General features: G+C 39.6%; 4 protein-coding genes across 8 annotated transcripts; 3 read left to right on the top strand and 1 right to left on the bottom strand.

The window, feature by feature from the left end:
* Positions 1 to 3695: 3695 nt before the first annotated feature.
* On the top strand, positions 3696 to 6537 carry LOC103990798 (transcription factor bHLH77). 2 transcript variants are annotated; one of them, XM_065115934.1, is made up of 8 exons: positions 3696 to 4787; positions 4849 to 5088; positions 5173 to 5238; positions 5361 to 5429; positions 5509 to 5583; positions 5684 to 5896; positions 5989 to 6085; positions 6171 to 6537. In XM_065115934.1, exons 1-8 carry the CDS (start codon positions 4158 to 4160, stop codon positions 6206 to 6208), a joined length of 1428 nt encoding a protein of 475 aa, XP_064972006.1. In that variant the 5' UTR covers positions 3696 to 4157; the 3' UTR covers positions 6209 to 6537. The 2 variants fall into 2 exon arrangements, with proteins under 2 accessions (XP_064972006.1, XP_009408340.2); XM_009410065.3 differs by having other exon boundaries at positions 3701 to 4787; positions 5675 to 5896.
* Positions 6538 to 12166: 5629 nt separating this feature from the next.
* Positions 12167 to 13979, top strand: LOC135616064 (uncharacterized). Its single transcript, XM_065115231.1, has one exon. The coding sequence runs from the start codon at positions 12413 to 12415 to the stop codon at positions 13346 to 13348; it is 936 nt and encodes a 311-aa protein (XP_064971303.1). The 5' UTR covers positions 12167 to 12412; the 3' UTR covers positions 13349 to 13979.
* Positions 13980 to 15161: 1182 nt separating this feature from the next.
* Positions 15162 to 17034, bottom strand: LOC135616146 (lysine histidine transporter 1-like). Its single transcript, XM_065115328.1, has 7 exons — positions 16813 to 17034; positions 16347 to 16730; positions 15871 to 16264; positions 15688 to 15793; positions 15506 to 15597; positions 15358 to 15426; positions 15162 to 15271 (listed from the first exon to the last, which is right to left on the bottom strand). Exons 1-7 carry the CDS (start codon positions 16992 to 16994, stop codon positions 15173 to 15175), a joined length of 1326 nt encoding a protein of 441 aa, XP_064971400.1. The 5' UTR covers positions 16995 to 17034; the 3' UTR covers positions 15162 to 15172.
* Positions 17035 to 17856: 822 nt separating this feature from the next.
* Positions 17857 to 26083, top strand: LOC103990796 (zinc finger CCCH domain-containing protein 43). 4 transcript variants are annotated; one of them, XM_009410064.3, is made up of 7 exons: positions 17857 to 18446; positions 18518 to 18562; positions 21110 to 21169; positions 23252 to 23368; positions 23498 to 23782; positions 24805 to 25062; positions 25630 to 26083. In XM_009410064.3, the coding sequence occupies exons 1-7, from the start codon at positions 17937 to 17939 to the stop codon at positions 25762 to 25764; spliced, it is 1410 nt and encodes a 469-aa protein (XP_009408339.2). In that variant the 5' UTR covers positions 17857 to 17936; the 3' UTR covers positions 25765 to 26083. The 4 variants fall into 4 exon arrangements, with proteins under 4 accessions (XP_009408339.2, XP_009408337.2, XP_009408338.2 ...); XM_009410062.3 differs by having other exon boundaries at positions 17901 to 18446; positions 18518 to 18598; positions 21107 to 21169; XM_009410063.3 differs by having other exon boundaries at positions 17902 to 18446; positions 21107 to 21169.
* The last annotated feature ends 129 nt before the right edge of the window (positions 26084 to 26212 follow it).

Consider the following 26212-nt stretch of genomic DNA (forward strand, 5'->3'; position numbering starts at 1 on the left):
TGATATGGGAGAGACCAAGTCTAATGTAAGTAAGACTATCGATTGAACAGAGGAAAATATAACTTGTCCAGGTATAGCTTGGTGATCAAAGACATGATGTGGCCCCTAACTCGACGTGGCCTGTGGCCCTACATAAGTCGTGACTTAGCATAATCCAATATGACCTACGGCCCATGGCCCAATATGTCTCAATAATTATGACTTAACATGACAATTTAGATCTAATTAGGTCGAAGGATGATTATAAATTAATTTTTATTAAATTTTAAATTTTGATGATAAAATCAATTGATGAATTTGATGAACAAATATTCTGTTGAGATAAGTGGCAGAATTTACATCTAGTTTGATGTAATTTGATGAATTTACATCAAATTTGATGAATTTGATGAACAAATATTGTGATTAATTTACATCAACAAATATTCTGTTGAGATGAATTTGATGAACAAATATTGTGATTAAAGATGCAGAATTTACATCTAGTTTGATGTAAAGGATTTTTTTACATCTAAAATCTTAAGTTTTTTTTCCAAAAAAAATTGTTATGAAGATTCATAGTTGATATTATTATCATCATAACAATGCTACTTTTTAAGGGTTATGTTAATTAGAGAGATTAATTAAAAGGATATATATATATATATATATATATATATATATTCATAAAAGCTTTTGGATATATATGTAGAGATAAATACACGCTAAAATCATATTTTGAGGGGTCAAAAGCATTGACTTTGGTGAGATGTATTATATTGCCTTTTCTTTCCTTCTTTCTCCTTCTTCTATTTCTTTCATTAATTTCATTTCACAAGTTTGATATGAATTCTTTTGTGGTTTGCTTAAAAACCAATATAACATAAATTAATGACTACAATATAGAGCAATTTAATATAAAAAAATTCATATGTTAGATCTAATTATTGGGTTGCTTAATTTAGCTCCATATTAGTTTGTAACCTACTACTGATCATGATGACTCCAATGACCTTGAAGGCCCATGGATCAGGTCTATTAAAACACATCAGATGCATTATTAATCTTATTGGTCTTTAATTACCAAACATAAAAAACCTTTGTGAACATCACTTATGCACAATCTCAATCTCATTTTCATTAAATTCATATATCACCTCCTATGCAGTGAAAATTTATCACTCCATCCGTGTATTATTAAATTTATTATTATTATTCTCCATATATACGAGGTTTAAAATTTAAGTTTCTTTACTTTAATTGCATTCAAACTCATCCAGATTCACTTAAGGTCGATTAAAATTCTACTATCATTTTTAGTCATTATATACATGCTTATTATCATAATATAACCTCATATTCAAGTCTGTTAGCACACTTTGATTTATTATATTATGTTTAATGTGAACATTAATATTATACTTAACTAATATTTTGTAGAATACTAAAAATACTATTTTTGGAAAGCATGTTCTTTAATCTTAAAAAATAAAAAATATGAGCATATCATTTTTTTATATTTATGAAACATAGATATTACAAATCATACAGATGACATATATATATTATCTATGCTTCTATTGACATGTTAGTCATAGTTTAAAATATATGAAACTTGAATATGACACCACATTTTTCTCTTTATCTACCAATAAATTGCATCACTATATTTCAATAATTGAGACCATACACATTACCCAAGTCTAGGCATTGTTACTGTAGTATTTGATTAGCAAGACATGCATGCAAGCATGTAACCTACATTGCCATGCAAGAATCATATCCTGATAAATGACAGAGAAAGAAAGGAATTCAATGCCACTCCCTGAGAGAGGTGAGAAGTTGGTGGTGGAGTGGTTTGGCACTTCCTAAAGGCAAGAGTAATAGGTGGGAGATGCCTTCAAGGATGGAGCCAAAGGGGGGAGTGTGTGGTTGTTAGATCTTGACCTGTTCCAGGCTATAAATCTAGTATGCATAACTTGTTCCTCACTAAGAGGAATCATTCATTAGATTAACTTGTCCTTCCCAATCTATATGAAATTGCTCTTTCCTTGTTCAGATGATAACAATTTCTCCCATTTTTCTAATCAGCTAGTCATAAATTGATGAATCAAGCTGCAAAAACTTCTATTTAGCCTTTTAGTTTCTTCTTCTTCTTCTTTTGTTCTTCCTCTCCACTTCTTAGGGGTACATCAAGGAGATTAGCAAATATAATAATCTCTAAAGCTAGTAAGAAAACTAAAATCAAGCATTTATAATTGATTTGTGAATGAGATTTTTTCCTGATATAGTTCAACAAAGTAATAAGAGAAATGATCTTTCCAGTCCTATGATTCTTTTCAGAAGAACATTGCATTGTTGCTATCTCAGAGTACTTGTGCCAAGCAACAGTGTTCATCTCTCTCTTAACTGCAGTGAATTATGAAGTCCTACAAGTACAAACTCTCTCTCTCTCTCTTTCTCTCTTGGGTTTATCTCAGTATTTGTTTTAACTGCATGCTGCAGTTTGATCTTTCTCCATTTTGGCCATCGACAGAAGGCAGTTTTGTGTACAGTGTCAGCACCAAAAGAGAGAGTAGCAGCCAACTCTCATGTCGGGTACTTGGTTTTGTAGTCTCTCATGAGTATGATTCATGGAAGGTAGGGAAGCTGCTCCCAGCTTTCTTTTCTGGAAGAAGATAACACACAACACCAGAGCAGGCGGCTGCTGTGTGCAGTTTTAGCTGCTCACGTGGAATGTCGTGTCCACTGGAGCATCGGATATCAGCGTAGATTACTGCGAGATCGAGATGGGAGGAGTGCCAAGATTGAGCCGGTAATGGAATCCGACAAGAGCCGGATTTAGCGGAGTGGACGATAGCTAGATGCAGGTAGGATTGACCTGGAAGAACACAGATTATTCTAAGTAATCTTCAATGCTTCCAGTTCACTGTTTGACCTTTTTAACCATCTCTCTCTCTCTCTCTCTCTCTCTCTCTCTCATGTGTGTTGGCATCCACCCTTTATTCCCTAAAACAATTGACTACAGGCAGATTACAAGCTCACGATGATAGAAGATGGCGGTGATCTGTAAACTATGATGGAAGCATGAAACCAGGAAAAGGGATGGAAAGGGGGAGGGAGGTGTGGGGGGTGGAAGAGGGACATTGGTGGAAGCCCACTCTTCCAAATCATCTTCTTGCATGTGACAGTCAAGAGGTCATTTAATGAGAGGAAGATGAACTGCTTGTTAGGTTCAAACACTTCCATTTCAGAAAACTGGAAAAGCTTCCTCTCTCTACACTCCAAGAAACCTAATTTGTCTCCATTCTACTTTTGATGCATTTCACCAGCCGAAGGCAAAAGGATGGCACCCAATTAAAGGTCGGTCCTCTGCAGCTCAAGTTCATGAACATGATGAACAAAGACTAGAACAGAGGTAAAAAACTAGGCAAGTGTTTGAGGATCCATTGTGATTCCTGATGATGTTAATATGCTTTGTTCATTTAGATTGAGAGAAGTTAATGAAACCAAGACAACAATCTTTTATAGCGAGCCAATAAATTCGTCTCCACCTCAAACCTCGAAGAACAAGTGTGATATAAACAAAGAATATAGCATTTGTGCATCTTTGGACCAATAAAAGTGTAATAAACTTGTGTACACACTCCACTAGCTTTCCTTTTCGTTCCTTTAATGATTGCTGATCTCCCCCTTCTCTCTCTCTCTCTTCTCTCTCTCTCTCTCTCAACCATTTGAGCTCCATGAACTTTTCCTTCTCAGTTATTTCCATTGTATGTAACCTCTCAGAGAAGGTCAACAAGTTGTTTACTTCTTCTTCCCTACCTCCCTCCCTCCCCTTGTGTGTTGCACTCCCCACGTCTTTAAAAAGCTCTCCTTTCTGCAATTTTCTCACCTTTATCACTCCCACCTTCCTTTCACTTCTCTGCCTCTGCTTTCCCTTTCTCCCTTTCTCCTCCACCTTCCACCTCTCCTCTTTTCGCCCTTTATTCTCCCCCCAAAGATTGTAGCTTTCTGTCGAGCAGAGATTTTTCAACCTTGCCATAATCCAATTCTACTTCCGGAACTCCTCGTTTATCTTTGGGCATTGGAAACCTCGGTGAATTCACTGTTCTTTCACTTTTGGGTGCTCAACTTCAATAAAGGAGAGATCTTTTTGCATTGCCGACCTCGCGGAGATGAACTCTGGGTCGTCGGATCGATCGCCGAAGTGCTTTCTCAACCAGAATTGGGATCGCTCCGTCGATCACATCAGCCAATTTGGATCGGCGCTTGGCTCCTTCATGTCGCCGCAGTCTTCATTTGAGCTCGAGAGAGGGTTGCAGAGAATTGGCCACTTGAGCGAGGAGGTCCCGCCGCAGTCCCATTTCATGGATTCCTCTGGGAATTCCCAAGCCTTGGGAGGGTTAGTGATTGCAGGAAATCTGGCCCTGGCACATTTGGATCAGTTTCCGGCTGACCCAGGCTTCGCAGAGAGGGCAGCAAGGTTTTCCAGCTTCGACGGCCAGAGTTACGGTTGGTTCTCAGGCCAATTCGAGCTCCCTGGGAGCGGCAAGCCTTCGACTGCGGCAATCATCCAGTCTCTCACGGCGAGCGGGCTCCAAATTGGGCACTTGGAGAGCAACAGGCAAATTCCAGTATCGAATGGACTGCAATTGAAGATGAATAGCGCTGGTCCGGCAATCTCCAGAGAGGAAATGTCGCTGTCCGATCCGATATCTGCGAGCAACGGCAAGAAGCGAAAAGCTCCTTCGAATAGCAAAGAAAAGGATGCTGCTTCACCGAAACCTTCCACCGATCCTTCCAAGGTACCAAACTCATCTTCTTGATGTGTATTACCAAGAAAGACTCAAACTTTGCAGCTTTCAGGTGGCAGATGAAGAGGATTCCGACACAAAGCGATGTCGATCCTCGGGGAAAATTCATGAGATCGGCATTGACAATGTTAAGCCAAAGTTGGAGCAAAACGATGGCGCCAGAAGTAATGGAAATGCCGAGCAGAAGCAGAGGAAGGCAGGCAATGACAAGCCCTCCGAGCCTCCTAAGGACTACATCCATGTCAGGGCGAGAAGAGGCCAAGCAACTGATAGCCACAGTCTCGCAGAAAGAGTATGTGATGAATGCTATCTCGAGATCCAAATGTTGGCTTTCGTCTCTGTTGATGATTCTGATCATTCTTCAACTGTTCACCAGGTGAGAAGAGAGAAGATTAGCCAACGAATGAAGTTGCTGCAAGATCTCGTTCCAGGCTGCAGTAAGGTAACACTTGATCTCAAAGATGCTCTCGTCACCCTGTTTCAGCTTATGAATAGAACACCAGAGACAAGATCTACTTTAGCTTGCTTGGAAATCTAGTCTCAAACTGCAATCTTCTGCTTTAGGTAACTGGCAAAGCAGTCATGCTTGATGAGATCATAAACTATGTGCAGTCGTTGCAGCGACAAGTCGAGGTAAAATGATCATACAACACATGACAATTTCTATATGCAAGTATGGTTTTCTCATCTCATCTTTCTGTTCTTGTTGTAGTTTCTTTCCATGAAGCTCGCCACCGTAAACCCACAGCTGGACTTTGACAATTTGGCGAATCTCCGTGCCAAGGATGTGAGTTTGGAAATTTCCTGACCAGTTAAAACCAATCAAAATTCAGCCTATAATGCTTGCATCGACTAATTACTCTGGTCATAAATTTCAGTTGATTCAGATTGGTGGACCTGTGCCGAATTCAGCTTATTCACCTGAAATGAGTATGGTGTCATCTTATGCTGATGTACCACAACAGAAGGACATTCTTCATAGCATTGCGACCAACGCGATGGATTTCCACTGCTCTATGAACATGTTAGATTCCACAGGCCACCAAGATCTCAATGCACATCAGGCCTGCCTTGGTGGATTTGGAGATTCTTCATCTCAGGTATAAATCATTGTCAAATCTGCGATTATAAAGCTACTATGGAGATTTTTTTTTTTTTTTGAGACTTATAAAAATGAATACTGAATATTCAGCTAGGGTTTTTCTGGGAGGATGACCTCCAAAATATTGTTCAGATGGGCATAGGACAAGATCAGGAGATTGTTGCTTCCTCTCACAACTTCCATGGTGGTATGAACATTTACAAGGAAACTGTGCCGCTTGCTAACTTCATAAATCCATTAGATGTTACTGATTTTTCATCGGTCGGATGCAGGCACCTCCCCAGCTGCTCAAATGAAAATTGAGCTTTGAACAATTGGTTGGTGTGGAGTGAACAAGATGAATCTGTATGTATATATCGCGGCGCTGGATAATCGCAGCCCGCAAAGCTTTCAACTAACAACGGTCTTCAGATCCAAGCACATTTTTGTTCTACTCTCTAATTTATCGAGGGAACATAATTCTTTGGGGACTTCTTGTCAGTTATATCAGTTGTATGATCTAGTTAGAGTCCCATAATGTGGTCCAAATAGAGCACCACATTTGTGATGTATGATAATTAGGAAGGGAGGTTGGAAATCAAGATTCAACAATTGTATTTTGATTCTACCATTTATTCAATTGGATGATTCTTGGTAACATTTCTGGAAATCCACAAAAAAAGTCTGAGAATGATATCTTAAGCAGCTGCAATATCACAATTTCTTCTTGCTTAAGTTCTGCAGATTATTTCAGGTTTGGGTGTCAGTACTTCTCAAGGAATAAGTCAACTGCTGAAGCTCCAATCTTGCTTGCAAGTTGCAATTATTCTTATTCTGTAGGCCACCCAGCTACATCCAGCCCTATCTATCTTGTACTTTCTCCAGCACTAATTTCTTCAGTTGTTCTGCAGTTCTCTGAAAGCAGACATTCCTGGAAAGAAAATAACAAAACTTAGCATGCATCAACTTGTTCTGCCATCATGTCTGCCATACCTGAAATCATACAAAGAAAGAAAAGAAGACAGAGGCACTGAACCCAGATATGGATGTCTGCTAGCTCAAGAAATCTTTGTTGTGCCAAGTTGCATTAACAAGCTTAAATCTATGTGCTCTGGTAAGAGCATGTCTAGAAGAGCAAAAAAAGCATGAGAGGTATCTGACACTATTCTGTGATGCTGCTTAATAAATTTAGGAAGAATAGTCTGCTTATTTTCTCCTTTTTCTTCAATGAAGAAGACAAGTTCTGAACTGCACAAGCTGCAAAGAAAGGTGCAGTTGTATTGGAGCAACAGGACTTGATCCAGACAAATTTCAAGAATTATGTGGTCCAAAGGAAGGATTTGCAGGTATTAATTAACACATTGCTTGTGACCCTCAAGACAGTTGGCCTCCACATTCTCCATCCATCTCATCAACCATCACTTGGTCATCCTGATGATGAAGAACACATGTGATGAGATACCACTGGGCTCCCCATCAGCTGTGTGGGGAACACACATTTGTCAAAGTGCTTTACAGCTGCAAACAATTTGCTATCTAACTGAGGTCAAGTGGGCTCATGTCACCATCCAAACCTTCTTTCATCTATGGTATCTCTCTAATCTATGGGCATCAGAGGTCTGGCCCCAACTGTTTTCTCCATGCTCTGTGTTCCTTCTTGCATCCACCAAGGAGCACTGTGAGGAGAGTGGAAGAACAATCCCAGTGCTCATCAGTTGATGGGTTGCTCTCAGTGCCTCATGCAAAAGTGAAGACAAGGCATCACTGTGAGGATTACAACTAAATCCACAGACTACAATGTTTCAGATCTGGTTCACAGGTGCATTGATGATTCCAGACAGGGCCTTAAGTTGGTGTCTCAATTCAATGCTTACAGTTGAGTGTGGGGTGGGATGTCTGCATCAGGATTTCCACATCAGCAGGAGATATGGAACATTGGCTCTGATCCACTTGAAGCTTTGCTCCTTATCCAAAGCACCAAGAAAGAGCATGTTAGTGTGGACCCAATGCAATCAACTCAATGTGCCTTTTGCTTCATTTGTTTTTTCTTTGGTGGGGAGGAGAGGCTTGTCCTTTCAAACCTCAACTCCTCTGGTGTGTGGATAAGCCACTCTCACAACCTGCTGCTGAATCCTACTTTGTCATTCAAACCCAATTAACTTGCCTTCTCACTCAGTAAAACAAATAGAAAAAAGCTTAGCTATGTTGAAGTTTTAGTCTGCATAGTGCATGAAAAAAAGATTTTAATATGTTTAAAAATAGTTATGACGACAACGATAACAATAATAGAACCATAAGATCTTAGCTAATTTAGGGTCGACTACGACTCTTTCATCATTATTGATTGATAAAAATAATTTTATTAAATAAAAAATCTAAATCTAAACTATGCTATTTGTAAGTCTTTTTAGCACATATTTATATCCGTATCGAAACTACACCTGTTAGCACATATTTTTTATATCTTTCCTAATAATTCTTTACATCCATCTCATCATTAACAAAACTCTTTGTACATATTGCTTATTAACTATACAATACTTAGATCAGTATTATTCATTTTAACACTGTCTAATAGATAAATAATACATAAACCATCAGCATGATAGTTATGAAAAAGCCAAAATATGTATTGATAGAACCAAAAGGAGAAAATTATTCTGATACTGTCCATGGCAACTGGAACTGTTTTAAAGTTGGTTTTGCTCTCCTTGAATGCTATACATCCAATCTAGATTGCCTTTTTGTTTGTTGAGTTGCTTCATTCATTGATGCTCTTTTTTTCCTCTTTGTAGAATGTACAAAGGGCCTAATCGATGAACAACAAATGGTTTGGAAGCTTGAAAAGCTGTGGACCAAAGTTCTCTTTTGCTCCACATATAGACATTTAGATACTCTCATATCTGCTCATCTCTTCTGAATGCCACATTCTCATTACTGCAACCTTCCAAACTTCAAAAACATGCACACTGATGGATGCATAAAGCAAACAAAGTGCACAAACACTGTTCCTTCTATTGGAACTATTGTGCGCATGTCACAAGCATCCACATGAAACAGCATCAGAATCTTCAACATCATCTTTTACAGGCTTCTTTTTCCCTAATGGAGGATGACATCTGTGTTTCCCCCCTCCCCTCCCCCAAAGTAAGCAGATAAAATCACTTGCAACCACAGCAGTTCTCCTAACAAGTGAGAGTGATGTGTCTCCTATTTGAACACTGTGGAATGGCTCATCTCCCAAGTGAAGAAGAAAGGATCAAACACAGCAATGAGAACTGTGTATGCTTCGAAGACTTGCATTCCAAGAGCATTGGGTACACGAAATCTCGATATATCAATCAGTAGGCAACAATGTTCAACTACCTCTTGTATATTCTTTTTTGTTTCAATTGCATTTAATGATTTATGTTGCAATTATTTTATAACAATATAAATAAACATTGCTAGTGTTGACAAGAGCTTTTTCTAAAAAATATTTATTCTATGTTATTCTTCGTTGTCTCCTTTATTGTCAGCATTGCATCAATGCAAGAAGTTGGTGAGGATCAATATTTTTTTTTAGTTTTAAGGTTCCTCTAAAATGATAATATGCTTTGAACTCGAATTCGATATACCTTTCCAAGTTGAAATAAATACTATTATCATCGGATTCACTAATGACTTGCCTTAATCGTAATCTCAATTTAAAATTGAGCAAATTCTTATCGATTATCAACTTAGGAGTTTGGAGAGGATTAATATATTAATTTATATTTATTTTTTAGTTTTATGATTCCTCTAGAATGATAATAGGCTTCGAACTCACGTAATCTGACTTAGTTCAATTCAATTTTTTTTACTTCAAATAAATATTATTATTAAGATAGAATCGGATTCACCAAATTTATATCGTAATTTAAGTCTCGATCCAAACAAATTATTACTCTTTATTAGTATTGATGCTCGTCGTCATCTAAATTGCTTTGATTTGAAGTTATATCACTATCATTGAGTCCCCTATCCACTTCAGTTAAGATCGGCCATGTTGGGCACACCATGTGGAATTATGAAGTAGTTGCCAATAATTGATTATTATAGTATCAAATATGAGCACCCAAATATTCCCAAAGGTTAAAAGAATTCAAATATCAAATGGCCTACTTGTTACAATTATGTTGGTGGATGGCCCTATTTATATGCAATGGAATGTTTCTTAAATAGTACTTCTTTCATTTAATAATGTATTTTTTTAAAATCCTTTTAACCCTTATTATTTGTATTTAATTAATAGTGTTTGAACTTATTATTTTTGAGATTTTTTCTATCCCATTTATGGCTAATAGGTGTTTAACCATTGAGCGTAAGACAAATATAATCCTCAAATTAAGCAAGTAAAATTGCTAATGTGATCACGAGCATCTATCAATTCAAAATTGAGATTTGAATATGTAATATTTATTGGACAAATTTTTAGAAAAAACATTTAACTTCAATAATTTTTCAAATAGCACCTCGTGAGAAATTCTTATAAAGTGTTTTTTTAAAATAACTATTATATCCCTATCGACTATCACTCAACTCTTAGTTGCTTATTTTACCCCCTTTATCTCAAATAGTCCCTCGTTGTTCATAAGCATAATTGTGCATAGAGACAACCAATAATGAAGGTCTTGCTCTCGTTAAACCTTGGCGGTTATCTCCTTTCCTTTTTGCCCTATCAAATCTATGGCTCGTAGCCTTTGCATGAGGAAGAAGAGGCACGAGAGCCATTGTCACCTCCTTCCTCGCAAGAGAGCTATGAGTGAGATGCACTGGGGCAAGCTAGTAGGGTCTGTGGAGGCGACGACGATCCTCATGTTGTCTTCTTCCTCATGCAATGCAATGGAGATAACGGAGGGGAGAGAAAGTGGTTACCATGGTCCAACAAGATCGTAGGGGTAATGACAGAGGATACATAGGATAATCATGTAAGGCGGAATAGATAACAGTGAATCTTATGGAGGCAAAAGTAAAATCTATCTTTTCATACATCCAAGAGTATTCTACAAAAAATTTTCAATGTTGAAACACGTTGTGAAAATTCTCAAGGTTAAAGCTTTTTTTTTTAAATTCATTCATGTTTATTTAAGATCATATATATATATATATATATATATATATATATATATATATATATATATATATATATATATATATTAGAGATGACAATGAAATATTCATTCTACTCAACCCACTTAAATTGGATGATAATTAAATTTGACGGGTTCAATCGAAAAATATGTATAGAAGTTGGACTTTGAGTTGGATTCAAGTACCTAAATGGATTTGGTTTCATAAACATACATTTCAAAATGTGATTATAATGTGAGATAGAAATAGCAACAAGAAGGATTTAGGTTTATGATCTACCCGGCCCACTTAGATTGGATTTGAATCGATGGATAAATACTCGAATCAGAGTCTTGTGGAGACTCATGTACCTATATAGCTGATGAGGTTCACCCTCTCCATATATGATTTACCATTATGCTTGCTAAATGAAACATGCTGATTGAAATTACATTGGAAAAGACCCAAAGAAAATTTCATATGAAACTATGAAATGAATCTGATAACTCATAGATTGTCTAATTATTTTTTTTAAGAAAAATACTTTACAACTCAAAAAAACAAAAAAAGATTGCAACACCATTGACTTACAGAAGAGAAAATTACACTGCTGTGCTTGGATTAAGGCATAAGGAATAGACTTATGGCAAGATGCTGTCAAAGTCTTTCTTTTTACTTGTTGAGAGAGAGAGAGATATATATATATATATATATATATTTCCACTGCATTCATAAGATATGGAAGGGTGCAACTCCAAAATGATCACAACCATCAATTTCATCGATCTCATGACATGACATGATTGATGGCCAGGGATCATCTCTTTCGGCTGCTTCGACCCTCCCACTGTTTCTTGCTGGCACCAAAGCAGTAAGCAGGAGTGTTGATGCTTCCAATTCACTTTCGGCGACAACAAGCTTCCTACGATCTGTATGTTTGCACGAACAAGAAGAAGAATGGTCAACATACTCATACATACGTGAATAAGATACGTCATTTCAAGGAACGTGCACATGTCATCTTGTATGTGCCATGACATGCATCTCGATCGAGTCGCCACATTAGTCCGCTGTCAACAATGGGGGAGACGTTATCCTCAAGGGGGGTGTGTGTGCGTCGTCTTGCTTGCCTGGCTGCGTTGGGAAGCGCTCCTCATGGCGACTCGATCCAAAAGGCCGCTTCTTCCGCGATCGAACTGACCCACCCACGGTTTTCTTCTGTGTCTCCTTCGTTTCCTGGGTGCGCTGCTTCCACCTCCCTCTCACCCTGAGAGCTGCAAGATAGCTCATTGAAGAATCTCGGATGCATACCACTGCGTGTCTCTGCTCTTCTCTTCTTTTATAAGAGCAGCTCATCCTCTTCCAACCTCCTCCTCTTCGTAGAACAGACACCTCTCTCTCTCTCTCTCCTTTGAAGTGCACAAGAGTTGAGACCTTACGTTAGATGGCAGTCTTCCTTCGAGCGACGCGGGTGACAACCTTGCTTGACGACGACAAGGCAAAGGCCCGTCTTCGGGAAGCCGATGACAGCCACCGCGTGTCCGGCTACGACAGCAGCTGCAGCGAGCACGACTCCCCTAGCCTGTCCGGTCTCGTCCACGCGTTCCTTGAGCACGCACACGGCGACTCCCTCTCTGCTGATGTCGGCGCCGTGGCGCACCCCCATCACAGCTCTGACGATGACCACGCCGACGATCCTGACTGCACCGCCGCTGCGGTGGTGCGGGAGCTGATGGACCCTGCCGCGGAGTGGGATCGGTTTCGAGTCCGGCTCGCGGCAGACGTCTACTCGGTGGTTGAGGGGCTTTCGGGGCTGAGGACCTGCTGCGGCGCCGCTGGATTACGTCGAGCGGTGATGGCGCGGCTGAGGGCGTCGGGTTACAATGCCGGGATCTGCAAGGCGAGGTCGGACTCGTCCGGCGGGCTCAACGCCGGCAGCCACGAATACATCGACGTGGTGTCGGCGGCGGCGGAGGGGGCCGGAAGGAGGTACATCGTGGACCTCGAGTTCGCGGCAGAGTTCGAGGTGGCGAGAGCGACGGAGGCGTACAAAACTGTGCTTGCGGCGCTCCCGCGGGCGGCGGTGGCAGGGGAGGAGACGATGCGGCAAGTGGTACGGGTGGCGGCGGACGCCGTTCAGAGGTCGCTCCGGGCGCAGGATCTCCACATCCCGCCGTGGCGCAAGAGCCAGTACATGATCGCCAAGTGGCTGGGGCCCTACCGGAGGACCACGAACGCGGTGCCGGCATCTCCGGGCGGTTCCGTGAGCAGCAGCGGGGCAGAGATCAGCTGCCGCTCCGTGGGCTTTACGACGGCCGCGTGGCGAAGGGTCCCGCCACCCGAACACGTTAGAAGCCACGTGGCGTACATAACCAATTGATTACACCATTATAGTTGTTAATGCTATTTTTCCTCCTATTTTACTACTAATATTAAGCTGATAATTTAATTACCTAATGGATGGCAAATTGTTTTGGGACAGTTTCATTTGGATGAGCTTCGGATATTTATTTGGCTTCATATGTTGATTTCTTGAAGAAAACAAGAAGAAATAATTACATATAATAAAAATAAATAATGATGTTAAGTGGTGTCAATATTTAGGACTCTCTCTTGCATGGTTTACAGACTTAATGTTGGCTTAGAGTTAATTAATTATGAGATAGGTTTAATCCTGCTCTTCTTTGTCAGCTTGAAGCTAAACTTGAAACCCAGATTAAAGTGGTGTTGAATCCACTCAATTCGAATAGAATCTTGGCAGAGTCTGATGCTGAATGTTTCACACCATCACTCCCTTAAACTTGCACTTGCTTTTGGAATCATCATGCGATACTATCAATCTGGTTTCTATCACAGCAATTCTATTTCAGCAATGCGTTGGATCCAAATACATGACACAGATTTCTTCATTCATATTCAAAAAAGATGTTACTAATGGTGGTACTTAGCAAAGAGATTACAAGGATGTCAGACATGGGGAGATGCAGATGAAAGGCAACGGCAGGTGCTGCGACTGTACCAGCAGCCCGCCCGACGCCGCCTCCACCAGCGCCTTCTTGATCGGACCAAGCAGCTCCGCCACCAGCCGCCACCGGAGCACCAGCTTCCGCCCGAGCACCAGCCTCCGTCGCCGCTCGCCTCCCAGCCGCACCGTCCCCCCACGCCGCCTCCGCAGCCTCCCCCCGCGCCACCGGATCACCGCAACGCTCCCCAGCTCCGCCATCTCAGTACGATAGGACTGATGTCAAACGCAGCAAGTATGTGATGGAAGGCTCATGATAGGCTGTTAAGCCAACTATTGCCGTGCTCCACAAACAGATGCCATCACGAGAGAAACAGCGAGAGAGAGAGAGAGAGAGAGAGAGAGAGAGAGAGAGAGTGGCATCATCAATCATTAAAGGACGGCCTCATATGCCAGTGTGCTGCAAATGGGCAAAAACAAAGTGAAGGTAGAGGAATCAAAGTGAAAGCAGATGGAACTCCGGACTCATCTCCTGCTCTTATTGCGCTGGAGCACATGATCCATTTGGATGTATCTCCACTGGCCTGTGTACGACAAGCATTCAAAACTATTCCTTCCCCTGTTTTGCTTGTCTTCTTTAACGACATCATCATTCTGGGGTTAGCAGCAGAATAATTTTCTTCACTTCATTCACAGAATTCGACATAGTTTCATTATTCTTATAACAAGTGTACATGAAAGCTGATCACCGATTTCCTGCGATCTACAACCCTGTAAACTCGTCCCTTTTCTTGCCCTCTAAGCCTGGAGAGGATATCAGAGATCAATCGATCACGTAAGCCGAGCTACTTAATTTAGTTTTCGTCTGTGGTGCATCGAAGGGTCAACGTATGTTCATATACTTTCGGGAAAATAAGTTGGACTACTAATTAATAGCAGAAGATGTTTCGTTTAGATGTATGCATGCACACATCGAGGAGTCGCATTCTTTGGCCGATCACGATCAGTCTCGTGAAATCGAACTCTGATATGTTTTCTAGAGAACAACACACGCATGATGGATGGCTTCACGCAGCGCCTGCAGGAGAGAACAGTGATCATATGTACCAGCGATAAGCAGGAAGAAAAGAAACAGCTCCACATGTATTTACACCATGTTCTCCTCATTTATTAAGCCACTACAGGTGGCTACACTTATGCACATAGGAGAGACCATCAGATTTATTGGTCTACCGCGGCAGCCTACGAGTAGAACTCGTAGCTCTTGGCGTCCATTATGATTTGCCGAAGTCCTCCGATGGGCGACAGAATCATCAGCAGAACTCCGAGAAGAATGCAGATCTGAGGCAACGTACGAACAAAACACTTTTAGCGACATATCTTTTAGTGCGTCGGTAATGAGATATCACAGGGTGTTTTAGTTCTACCCAGTTGATGATCCAAGATAAGCTGAATCTTCTAGGCTTGTAAACAGAAAGCCACATGACGCAGGGAAGCTGCAAAAGGAGAGATCAGAAAGCATCATCATCTACTTGTTCTTTGTTGTTGGATTCCATGAAGGGGACGGAGGCTTACGAAGTATGTTGTCGGGGCAAAAGCAAAGCCGCCGAAGAACCCAAGCAGTCCGCCGAAGAAAGGGAAGGTCATACCGACGAACATCGTAAACGCTGCACAAGGCGAGAAGAGCTAAATGAGTTGTTCCCGGACGTGAAAAGCTCGTCAAGGCATTGGCTTTGCCGCAGGAAGATGGAGATTACCAACGTAAGTACTGCGTCCAATCAGGCGAACGGCTAGTCCCGGCGGGAAGTGCAGCTTCTTGACGAGCACTGTCTCTATCATATCGAACACAGGCATGGCGTAGATCTGCATGGATGAGTATTTATGTGATCAGATCAAGTACACGACAAGTAGAAGAACTACGAAAAAGAGAGCTCAATCACCTGGTAACTACCGATAACGTGGATGACGACCATAATATTGGCCGTGGCGATCAGCCACCGCGGCTTATTCAGCGTAATGAGGATGTTGTCGGCGACGCCGTTGCCGAACGCCCAGTACCCCAAGAAAGCCACGGGGAAGTAGCAGAGAGCAACGACGATGTAGGCGACGACGACGCCTTTCCACATGGGCTTCTTGGAGGGCTTCTCGGGAGTGGACGGGATCGTAGCTTGGATCTCCAACGCCACGTTGTGGCCGGCGTACGCAAAGGACACATCTCCCAGTGCGCTCAAGAAGTTGAAGACGCCTTCTGCGGTGCTTGACGACTTGTAGCCGTACTCCACGTTGGCTTGCTTCCCCCTGTGCACCGAAGCTCCCCAGGCAACGGTGGAGTAGCTGCAAGGCAAGCAAACGGTTTGGTTTGAGGAAGCCATGAGCTTTATGATGGAGGAGAAGTAATCTGAAGACACAGATCAACCTGAACGACATGACAGCAGCTGCCAAGGAGACCCCGGAGATGGAGTTGAAGTTGGGGAGCTGGGAGAGCACGAAGTGTACGGAGCCGAAGATCATGATGAAGTAGGTGAGCTTGATGGACTTGCAGTCGGGGCAGAGGACATCGTGGAACTTCTTGAGGGACTTGCCGCCGGTCACCATGTACACGATGTTGACGCCGACCTCGACGGTGAGCTGTTGCGGCACGACGATCCAAAGGCCGAGCTTGTCGCCGAAGGCTTGCTGCCCCAGCTCGTGGTACCGGTCGAACCGCTTCCCCGGCACCATCTCGTGCATCTGCACCATTTGCCACAGCGTGTAGAGGGTGATGACCCATGACAGGATGAGCACTGCAATGCCGGGGCCCCTGCTCCGTTGAACCCAAGCAACCATGTTCTTAGCTAAGCCGAGCCAAACATCCAAAAGACTCACAGCAATCACATGTTTACCATCCAAGTTGCGCCATAGCGTAGGGCAAACTGAGGACGCCGGCGCCGACCAAGGCCGTGACATTGTGGAAGGCCGAGTACCACCACTTCGCCTTCCTGGAAGATGTGATGGGGAGCCAGTCGTCGATCGACTTCTCCCTCGCCTTCTCCTCGATCTGCACGTTATCAACCTGATAAGCCATGAGGCCAAACTCAAAGAGGAGAAATGGATCAGAAATCTACTCCGGCAGTAACAGAGGCCTATGAAGACTTCAAAACTCCAGAGTAAGCTTAGAGATGCAGTTGGAGACGTAATCTTCGGTGAAAGATTTGGAGGCGGATTTGGAGGCCCTGAAAACTTGCCATAGATAGATGGAATCGTTAGATAAGCCTGAGTTGTATCTGTTAAGGTTTGGCAGATCTGTTGAACTGTACATGGAACAGCTTCATGCTCTACCGCGTTTACCCCCGTGCAACCATTCTTAGTGTTTGATCTGATTTTTTGGGAACTCTTCGCACCCAAATAAATGGGAAGTAGCTTTTGTTTACTTTGCACGAGTGTTTCCGTCTCCCTCGAGCAAACTTACTTCCAAAGCAACGAGTTGACTTCACTGAGCATTCTCGTGTTGACCCATCTACTGACCACAAAAATGCTTCTCGGGAGTTGTTTCTGTTTCGGTTTTCAGAAACAAAACACGAAAACCACGAAAAATACACGTGGCATCATGTTTATTGATTTGCTCACATGCACTGCGCGTGCAGACGACTACGACGACGACGACGACTACGACGATCCCGTCGTGACTCGTGACCGCGACCGATTGCAACACCAGACCTTGGCGGCCACGTGGGACCCACGGTGTACATGTTTGCATGTACGTACGGGAATGACAAGATTATTTTGGTATAACATTACGTTACTAAAAAGAATTTAAATTCGTAATAATATATATTAATATCGAATTAGGGAAGAATTTTCGACGCGTAAATTTGGTACCCGTTCGCTTCGGCTTAATCGCATCAAGTAATAGAACTAAAGGTGGGGCCCAAAAGAACCTTTATTGTCTTTCTCTGTGTTCTCACTGTTTCGAGTTTTATATGAAGTATTTTCGTCGCGTTAGGGTTTAATTATTTTTGGAAAGAAGATGGCAATGGAAAAACCCGATGCGCAGCCGAAGGCGGATGAGGAGAACGGAGAGGTGAAGGAGTTGGGGTTAGGGTTTCGTACTCTTCCTAACCCTCCTCCCCCTTCTTCCCATGGGACAGACGCCATCGATGTCGACCTCGAGAAGGTGGGCCCGGACGAAAAGATAGCGGAGAAGCTCCAATTCTGCGCTGTAGATCAGAAAAAGTGCACTGGAGGAGTCGGAGCTTTTGAGACTGAGGAGGACCGTGGAGAGAAGTCGGATGAGGAGGGGAGTGTGGGTGGTGAGAAGGAAGGATTGACGGGGAAAGCTGATGTCGAGAAGGTCTGGGAGACGTCCAAGAAAGCCGATGCCGCGTCCAAGGATGACGAAAGGGAGAACAGGAGTATGGGGATTTCTTACCCGCAGAGGCCTGGGCAGCTTGACTGTGCTTACTACTTGAGGACTGGGATTTGTGGATACGGAGCCAACTGCAAGTTTAATCATCCTCCGAGAATAAGGCTCACTCAGGTTCGTTCTCTTAGATCAGAAGTTTGGGAATTTGAGTCTTTGATACATAATTCTTTGTTTTTTCCTGTTAGCTTGAAAATCTGAAGGCAAGAACTCGGGAGCCAGAATTGGTTCAGGTGAGTTATAGCTCTATTTCACCGATCTGTACAGATGTAAGTTTGTAATTCTAGGTTTATGTCCCTCATATGTTGTGAACTCTGGAATGAGCAGTTTCTGTTAATTTTAACTTGATTCAGATGTTCAACAAAAAAAAAAAAAAACTTGATTCAAGCATCTGTAGAGGTTGGTTCTTTGACAGTCTATCATTGGGATTTGTAGGAGTTTCTTAAGAGCATCTTATATGTTGTTTCTGTTCTCTCCTTCAAATGTATGTATATCAATAAATGTTTAGTGATTTTCACTTTCTTTTATGTGGAAGTGTATGATTGCTTTCACTGTACTAACTTGTTCCGTATTACAAATGTGCCTTATGCTTGCCTTGCTGGATCACTTTTCGAAAGTACTTACCATCCTTGAAAATAATCGAGCTGATGAGTCTGCATTTATGATCTTCAAGACACATCACGTTATGCTTTTGTTCATATGAGAATGTCATGAAGCAACTTTGTAATGGTGTACCTCTTATCGATGGAACTTTGGAATCTTATGATCCCTATGGCAATCTAACTTTATCTCTAATTTTAAGACATGTACGCAAATATGGTATTTGACGGGTTGGCTGTAGTAGCATGGCAGCCTTTTAGTTGAGTAGAAAACCGTGAAACTAATTAATGAATCAAGCTATATTTGAACATATTCTCCTCAATGTGAGTAAGTTTCATGTATTCCTTATATAACCTTATTTGCATCAGTTTCTTTTTTCTTTGCAGTTTTAAGTATCCCAAGAACAAGCCTTGTGGCTGGAATTCTGAGCAGGTCCACAACACTTGTAAACTTGACATGTTTTTGTTAAACTAGATGTAAAATTTAGTACATGTTGGTAGGTGAGTTGTTAAATATGTTCATTGAGCATGTAAAGTCGATGGATGTCTACAATGATTAAAAATGTTGGAAACAAGGAAGAATAACTACTTGAAATTAATGTTTTAAGTACCAGTTTATACCAATTTTGCCAACTGTACCAAGATATCAACTAGTATTTTGACTATACCGACTGGTGCGTTAAACCCTTCTTGAGACGTTCCCTTCCATAATCAAAATCCTAAATCCTGAGCCCTTGCTCTCTGTTTGCTTTTATCAACCAAATTGGTATGAAGTAGGTTCTTAGGTTCTTCGTGTGGTATTAATAGTCCTTCATGCACAATGACAATAGGATACTATTTCTTTTGTTAAAAAAAGATAAATCTCACTTCCAGTCAATAGAATTTTTTGATTGAAATCAAGGTTCACAATTTCATATACTGGTAGTGTATTAGTTAAGGCTCACACCGGTATGGTTAGTGTCGTACTGGTGTACAGAGTGTTAGTACATCGGTACCTATTGGATTTCAGATTTAGCCTTAAAAAAAGCAGGCATTCGATATGCTGATATGTTCCAGATTTTGGATTTACCCTAAAAAATTCTAGAAATCAAGAGAAAACCCTATTAGGGTTTTTTTCTCCCCTTTTCTAGTGATATACCATCAATTAGACATCTATAAACTGAATTTAGACTATAAAACAATGAATGAGATGTAATACAAAGACATATACCTGCTTGGACCATTACTAGTCCATCTAGTGCCTGTACAGATCTGGTACATTCAGTGGTCATTTCCCATCATAATAATCTTTCATTTGGTCACTAGTTCACAATTGATTAAAGGAGCACATTCATTAATTCCCACGACATGTCATTTCACAATTTCTCATCATAAATATCCATCATTTGATCATTTCACAATTTGTTTTCTCATTATTTTATTGGCTCATGTTTGATTGAAGTTTTTTTAAATGATTATCTTTATTTTTAATTATACTTTTTTATAATTTTTCAAGATGCTCGCCTTGTTTCATTCAAGCAAGTGCCTAGGGGAGTGCTAAGTGCCTTGGGCAAATTTGTAATGTTAGCACCTTTTGTAGTGCTTTATGCCTTTGACAACAATGCTAAAACATAAATGTTAACCTAAGATTTCAAGTGTTGATAGGTAATGGATTTATCGCTGAAAATTGTTTGTTCTAAATTACAAAAGATTTTAACAGAATATAGAATATAATTGATTTGTATAAAAATAAATGTCGGATTGTGTCATCTAGGTTTTATTTTATTTGTAATACACATTCAGTTATATAATTATGTTGTAATTGAAAGTTACATTTTTTTAAACTTGTAATATGCATATTCTTATGTACAGTCTTCCTTGATTCTCTGCAGTGCTTGGATTTTTTTTTTTTTTTCGATCTTCACTTCTATTCACATCCATCTCATTTAAGATTGTTCAGATTCATTGATACATTTTTCTTGAACTGAAGTGATTCTGTCATGTGGATGAACCCCATTGTAATTCTTAATTACTTGAGCATATATGCTTTTGGTTTCTGAAGATTGCAATACTTGTTGAATGATTGCCTTTTTTCTTTTGAAAAGAATACACTTTTCATTGTTTGTTAACTTATTTAATATTTTAATATTGTAGTTTTGTGGTCTTATGGTGTGTGATTATTACATGGAATTTTTTCAGCAGCCTATTAGCATGGAGGAAAAGGAGGAATTCCCAGAAAAGGCTGGGCGAAAAGAATGCAAGGTTGAAAGAAACCTGTATTGCGTATTATCCTCGGGGTCTTACTTTATGTTTATTTTTATTGAATAATTGTACATTATTGTCGATGTATTTAGCTTTATCTTCATTTGTCATGTTTTTAGCGCTAGGTTGAGGGTGTCCTGTAGTTGCATGAATGTTGTGGCTTTTGTTTTTTTATTTATGAATAACTTTCGATGGTATACTTTCTATGTTTATGGCTATTAGCTATTGTGTAAAATACTTGTTTTGTTAAATAACTTTAATATGCTTGGATTCGTGACCTTTTGCAAATTGTTTTGTTAATCCTGTTTGTTTCTACATTTTTTTGTCTATTTACATGTTGAGCAATTAACAACTTCTTGTTTTATAAAAGCTTTGCTACTTCCATCATTTGTTTTACAGATAACAGTTTCAAGATGGTTTTTAGTTTGTTTTATTGACATAATTTGTATTCAAAATTTTCCTACTCATTGACATTTCATGTTTTTTCTTTCGGCATAGTCATCTGTGGTAAAATAAGCAGGTAAAAGAGTCATAGGAGGGGGAGGGAATGATTCATTTCCTAGAAAGATGTCCTTCACTTTGATCCTCATTAATTTGACCTATCTATCGGTAGTTGCACTATACAGCTCAGTGAAATTAGACTTTTGATCAGAACCATTAACTGCAAAGAAGATAGATCAATGTAGAAAAAGGAACTAATAGAAGAATATGTTAGCCGGAAATCATTACAAAGTTGTAAATATGAGAACATGAATATTATTTTCAATAATAACTATTGATATCAGTGAACTGATTAGCTGGTGTTTGTAAGACAATTTAGAAGTGTGGATGTAAACAAGATAATGGGATTACACAAAACATTTATTGAGCATTTGATGACATGAAAAGTTTTCTCAATATAACTATGGGCTCGACTCAAGAAAGAATTTTTACATAAGATAACAAAACTATTATATAAACTGATGGCTATCTTATTTAATTGCATGATTGCTTCTTAGGTCTATGTGTACCACACCTTTAATGTGTTTGTTCTAGATGGTCAAGTTCCAAAGTTCTCTATTCTTGTGCAGACTTGGGTATGTTTGTAATCTCTATTTCTGTCTTTCTTTTTCTCTTTCAAGAGATTGTTATCCTTATCCTGAGTTTTATTGCAAGCTTCTATTCTGTTACTTCATGAAGAGGTTTTGTACCTTTTTTATAAGCACTTGCCAAGTTTTCTTTTTGCATCTCATGTTTTATGTTCGGAAGTTTTTCTTATTATGAAAGAATTCAAGATCCAAATTAGGCAAGTTAATAATAGACCGGATAAATTTGGTCCATTACTAAGCAAGGCTCTAGTTCTTAGTCATTTCATTTTGATGTGTCAAAAAATTGTTATTCCAACAGTGGAACAAAATGACAGAATGGGTGTGTTGCCCTAGGTTAAAGGTCAAATAATCTTAACTTGAAATTTTGAATCGTTTGAACAGTTAGCAGCTCAAGGGGGCCAGTTGTCTAGAATTTGTCTAAGCCTTGTGCCAGTTCAATTAAATAACTGGTCTGGGGCTATAACTAGAAGGTTCTGCCATTCCGTTTATTTTGGCTGGGTAAGGGTCTTCTTAGGTTGTTCCATTAACTTTTGTGTTTGGTAGAGTTCTACATTTTTTTGTTGTTGCGTAGAAAGTCATTTACTCAGAAAATAATGAATTACATCAGTCTCGAAGATCCCTTTTATTATACAAATAAAATGTATATATATTTTTTGTGTTCTATGATTGAAGTGCAAAAAGTTATGTAAATGGTTTAGTTTTATTGTGTGTCTAGTTTTTAAGTTGGTTTCCTTGAGAATCTATTTATAGATCTGAGGTTTTTGCTTGTGATGGAAGTTTCAATGTTTTATTGACAATTTAAAATGTGAACATATTCATTTGAGGAAATGTCCACATGTTTTGCTAGTGAAAAAATGTTTTATAAATTATGATGAAAGTTTGTCTTAGTAATGAATTGGCCATTTCTAGAATGCAATCAGTTTTTTTTACTTTCTTTGCTGTCATTTACTTATCATGGTGCTTGATGTTTTAATGATTTGTGTTGGTTTTGCAGTTCTTCTTAATGCCGGGAGGTTGCAAGTTTAGAAATTCCTGCATGTTTGCTCACTCTCAACAAAAACCTGAAGTATCAGGAATTAGGCTTAACTTTTTAGGGCTTCCAATCCGAACAGTAAGTTTGTTGATCTATTTGCATATTAGTTATTTAGAGACAAGTTTGCGGTGTGCCATATATTTTCTTGATTGACTTTTCACCTTGCAGAGTTCATATTTTTTCTACTCGATGTGTTTATTATTCCAGGGAGAAAAAGAATGCCCCTACTACATGCGCACTGGCAGTTGCAAATTTTCGAGTAACTGCTGGTTTAACCATCCTGATCCTACTGTTGTAACTGCACAAGATTGTGTATTGGAATATCAAAATGGTGGATCTCCTAAACGACATGCTTCAGCGGAAATGAATATGCCAAATCACATTCATAGCTTCAACCAAACAGTTACTCACTTGGATTCCTTACCATCTTACATCCCAAGCTTCGTCCCTCCTCCTAAAGGTTTCAACTTCAACCCTAACTTAAGGTCCCAGGTAACTTATGGCTTGTATTTATTTATCATCTTCCAGACGAAAGAATATTTTTCTGCTTTTGCTATTGATAAATTTATCTTATTTTTGTTGCACTTTACCCGGGTCTGTTTATAGAAATCGTTCCAAAATTCTTAGAATATTTATTTGATGGGCTCTTGGTAATTTGATTTGTAGTTATTGTTTAATAACTTTTCCCTAGTCATTTGTAGCTTTGATCAATAAAGGAATTTTGTATATGACAGATGCCAATGAACGGTAAATGGCATAAGTTTACACCTTTTTTGGAATCATATCATAGTCTGTAACTGAAATTGTGCTTTCATGGTTTTTGAGTTTTGTTGTTAATTGGCTCATTAGAATGTTAGTATTCCTTTTTTCTTGTGGTGATCTGCTTTTTCTGAAAACTTTGGCATATTTACCTTGATCTGCATTTTAGGTGTTATTTTCTCCAAGTTGTTAGGGTTATATTGAAGTTAGCATATTATTCATCATGAAACAATAATAATATTATAAACACAGATTCAACCCTTTACGGGTGCACTTATTTGTGTCTTGTATTTTTTTTTTTGACTTTTTCTGAGCTTCTCTTGCTTCTTATGGTTCTTACCACCATTCAGCACAAACTAACTTTTAAATAGTTTTATCTGTTTGAAGTTTACATATTCTATGTGGATGTACTGAAGCTGATCCACTGAAGTCCGTATCCCTTTTAGTCGATCAGATGATTGAACATACAAATGCATTTTGTTTCATCTTCATAGTAGAAAAAAATTTGTTGTCAAATTGTCAGAGAGAATTGTTTTTTATTCTTCAGTCAATCTTGATACTGGAAGGATGGTTTCAATTATCTACCCTAGTCAGTGGCTGAAGAAAGATCAGTGTTATATTATTTTTCTTAACAGTTAGTTTCTTGAATGCTTTTTTGCAAGTTGACTAATAAAAGAAATAATATTATGTTTTTATATTTTCTTTATTGATATTAGATTGCTTTATTTGACTTTGATTATGATCCTCTATATTAGGTCCCATCAAGCCCATCTTTCCCTTCATCGAGGAATATACAGCAGCCTTTGTGTGCAATTTCCATTAGTAATACAAGTGCTATACAGCAGCAGGGAGACATGGTGTATCCTGAGAGACCTGGTCAACCAGAGTGTCCATACTTTATGAAGACTGGAGATTGTAAATTCAAATCAGCATGTAAATTTCATCATCCAAGAAGTCGCCTTACAGGAATTTCTAGTTGCAATATTAGTCCTCTAGGGCTTCCCTTGAGACCTGTGAGTTTCACTTATAAATTCTTGTACTTGGTAACTTTTGGTTTATATTCTTGAAGTTCTACTAGCAAATGGTTGTTTCTCTAGTTTTGTTTGCTAAATACCTGAGGTCTGAATGATACTCTGCCGTGCTTATTTTTTTTTGCCCATCTGTTTTAACTTTTATCTGGGTGGTACCATCTATTTTATCACCAATAAATCTTTATAACTATTTCGTGGATCGTGCATCAGTCAGAGTCTTGGTGTTAATTATGTGCTGTATTCATTCACAATGAATCAGAGGTCTTTCCATTGAGCCATTTTATATACTATATTTAACTGGATCATTTTTAGAGTCAGTAGAAAAGGGAGACGACCAGGTTTGCTGCTTGTGATGGTTTTGCATTAGGCAACCAAATGTCCAGCTCCGAATTCTGGTGTTAAGACTTTGCAGTTATGTCAGAAAGCAACTAATGGATCATTATATTTTTAAGTCTGCTCTATCATATTTCAGATTTCCTTAATTTGTTTTGGACATTGCTTATGATTTTAATTGTTTCTCATTCACTTGACATATATCAATTTATATAGGATCAACCAGTCTGTGCATTTTATAGCCGTCTCAGAATCTGCAAATATGGGCCTGCTTGTAAGTTTGATCATCCAATGGATTTTGCTTCTTCGGCATCACCAACAGGAAGATCTGGAGAAGTTTCAGACTTGTGAAGATGCTGAAAGAGAAGCCCTTCAAAGTACCTTAGTCTGACAATCACCAAATTGCTATGCTGTGGATCTGACTGCTGATTAGCACAACTGAACGACCACCAGCTTTGGTATTTTTTTGTTCTCCAGCAACAATTAAGTTGCTATATATATATATTTTATTTTTTTCTCAGTGTTTTTGTACTGTATATAAAACCTTGCTGCCGATATGTTGCAAGTACTTCAGAGTTTGTATCTTTTGTGGGGACATCTACTGCAGGGGCGGGCTATTTTTTCTTGAAAGCCGAGATGGAATATTTAGTAATATCTGCATTCCCAGTAATGACTGTTGATATGGGCTTTGCCATATAATAATATTGAGAGTAGTCTGCCAGAGCTGATATATAGCTATCATAATTGTTATTATTTGGTGGAAAAGATGCAGCCTTTAGGTTGAGAAGTTCTCCATGCC

The sequence above is a fragment of the Musa acuminata genome, chromosome BXJ2-7 (assembly GCF_036884655.1).
Source record: "Musa acuminata AAA Group cultivar baxijiao chromosome BXJ2-7, Cavendish_Baxijiao_AAA, whole genome shotgun sequence".
In the NCBI taxonomy this organism is placed as follows: Eukaryota; Viridiplantae; Streptophyta; class Magnoliopsida; order Zingiberales; family Musaceae; genus Musa; species Musa acuminata.

Bases quoted from the DNA above. Each gene is read 5' to 3' on its own strand.
- LOC103990798 (XM_009410065.3), top strand. From the start codon at position 4,158: ATGAACTCTGGGTCGTCGGATCGATCGCCGAAGTGCTTTCTCAACCAG. The intron at 4,788-4,848 runs GTACCAAACTCA...TGCAGCTTTCAG, and splicing joins CTTCCACCGATCCTTCCAAG to GTGGCAGATGAAGAGGATTC. The intron at 6,086-6,170 runs GTATGAACATTT...GGTCGGATGCAG, and splicing joins CTCTCACAACTTCCATGGTG to GCACCTCCCCAGCTGCTCAA.
- LOC135616064 (XM_065115231.1), top strand. From the start codon at position 12,413: ATGGCAGTCTTCCTTCGAGCGACGCGGGTGACAACCTTGCTTGACGAC.
- LOC135616146 (XM_065115328.1), bottom strand. From the start codon at position 16,994: ATGGCTTATCAGGTTGATAACGTGCAGATCGAGGAGAAGGCGAGGGAG. The intron at 16,731-16,812 runs GTAAACATGTGA...TCAACGGAGCAG, and splicing joins GCTATGGCGCAACTTGGATG to GGGCCCCGGCATTGCAGTGC. The intron at 15,598-15,687 runs GTAATCTCCATC...CGCCTTGTGCAG, and splicing joins TGGACGCAGTACTTACGTTG to CGTTTACGATGTTCGTCGGT.
- LOC103990796 (XM_009410062.3), top strand. From the start codon at position 17,937: ATGGCAATGGAAAAACCCGATGCGCAGCCGAAGGCGGATGAGGAGAAC. The intron at 18,447-18,517 runs GTTCGTTCTCTT...TTTTCCTGTTAG, and splicing joins CGAGAATAAGGCTCACTCAG to CTTGAAAATCTGAAGGCAAG. The intron at 23,369-23,497 runs GTAAGTTTGTTG...TTATTATTCCAG, and splicing joins TAGGGCTTCCAATCCGAACA to GGAGAAAAAGAATGCCCCTA.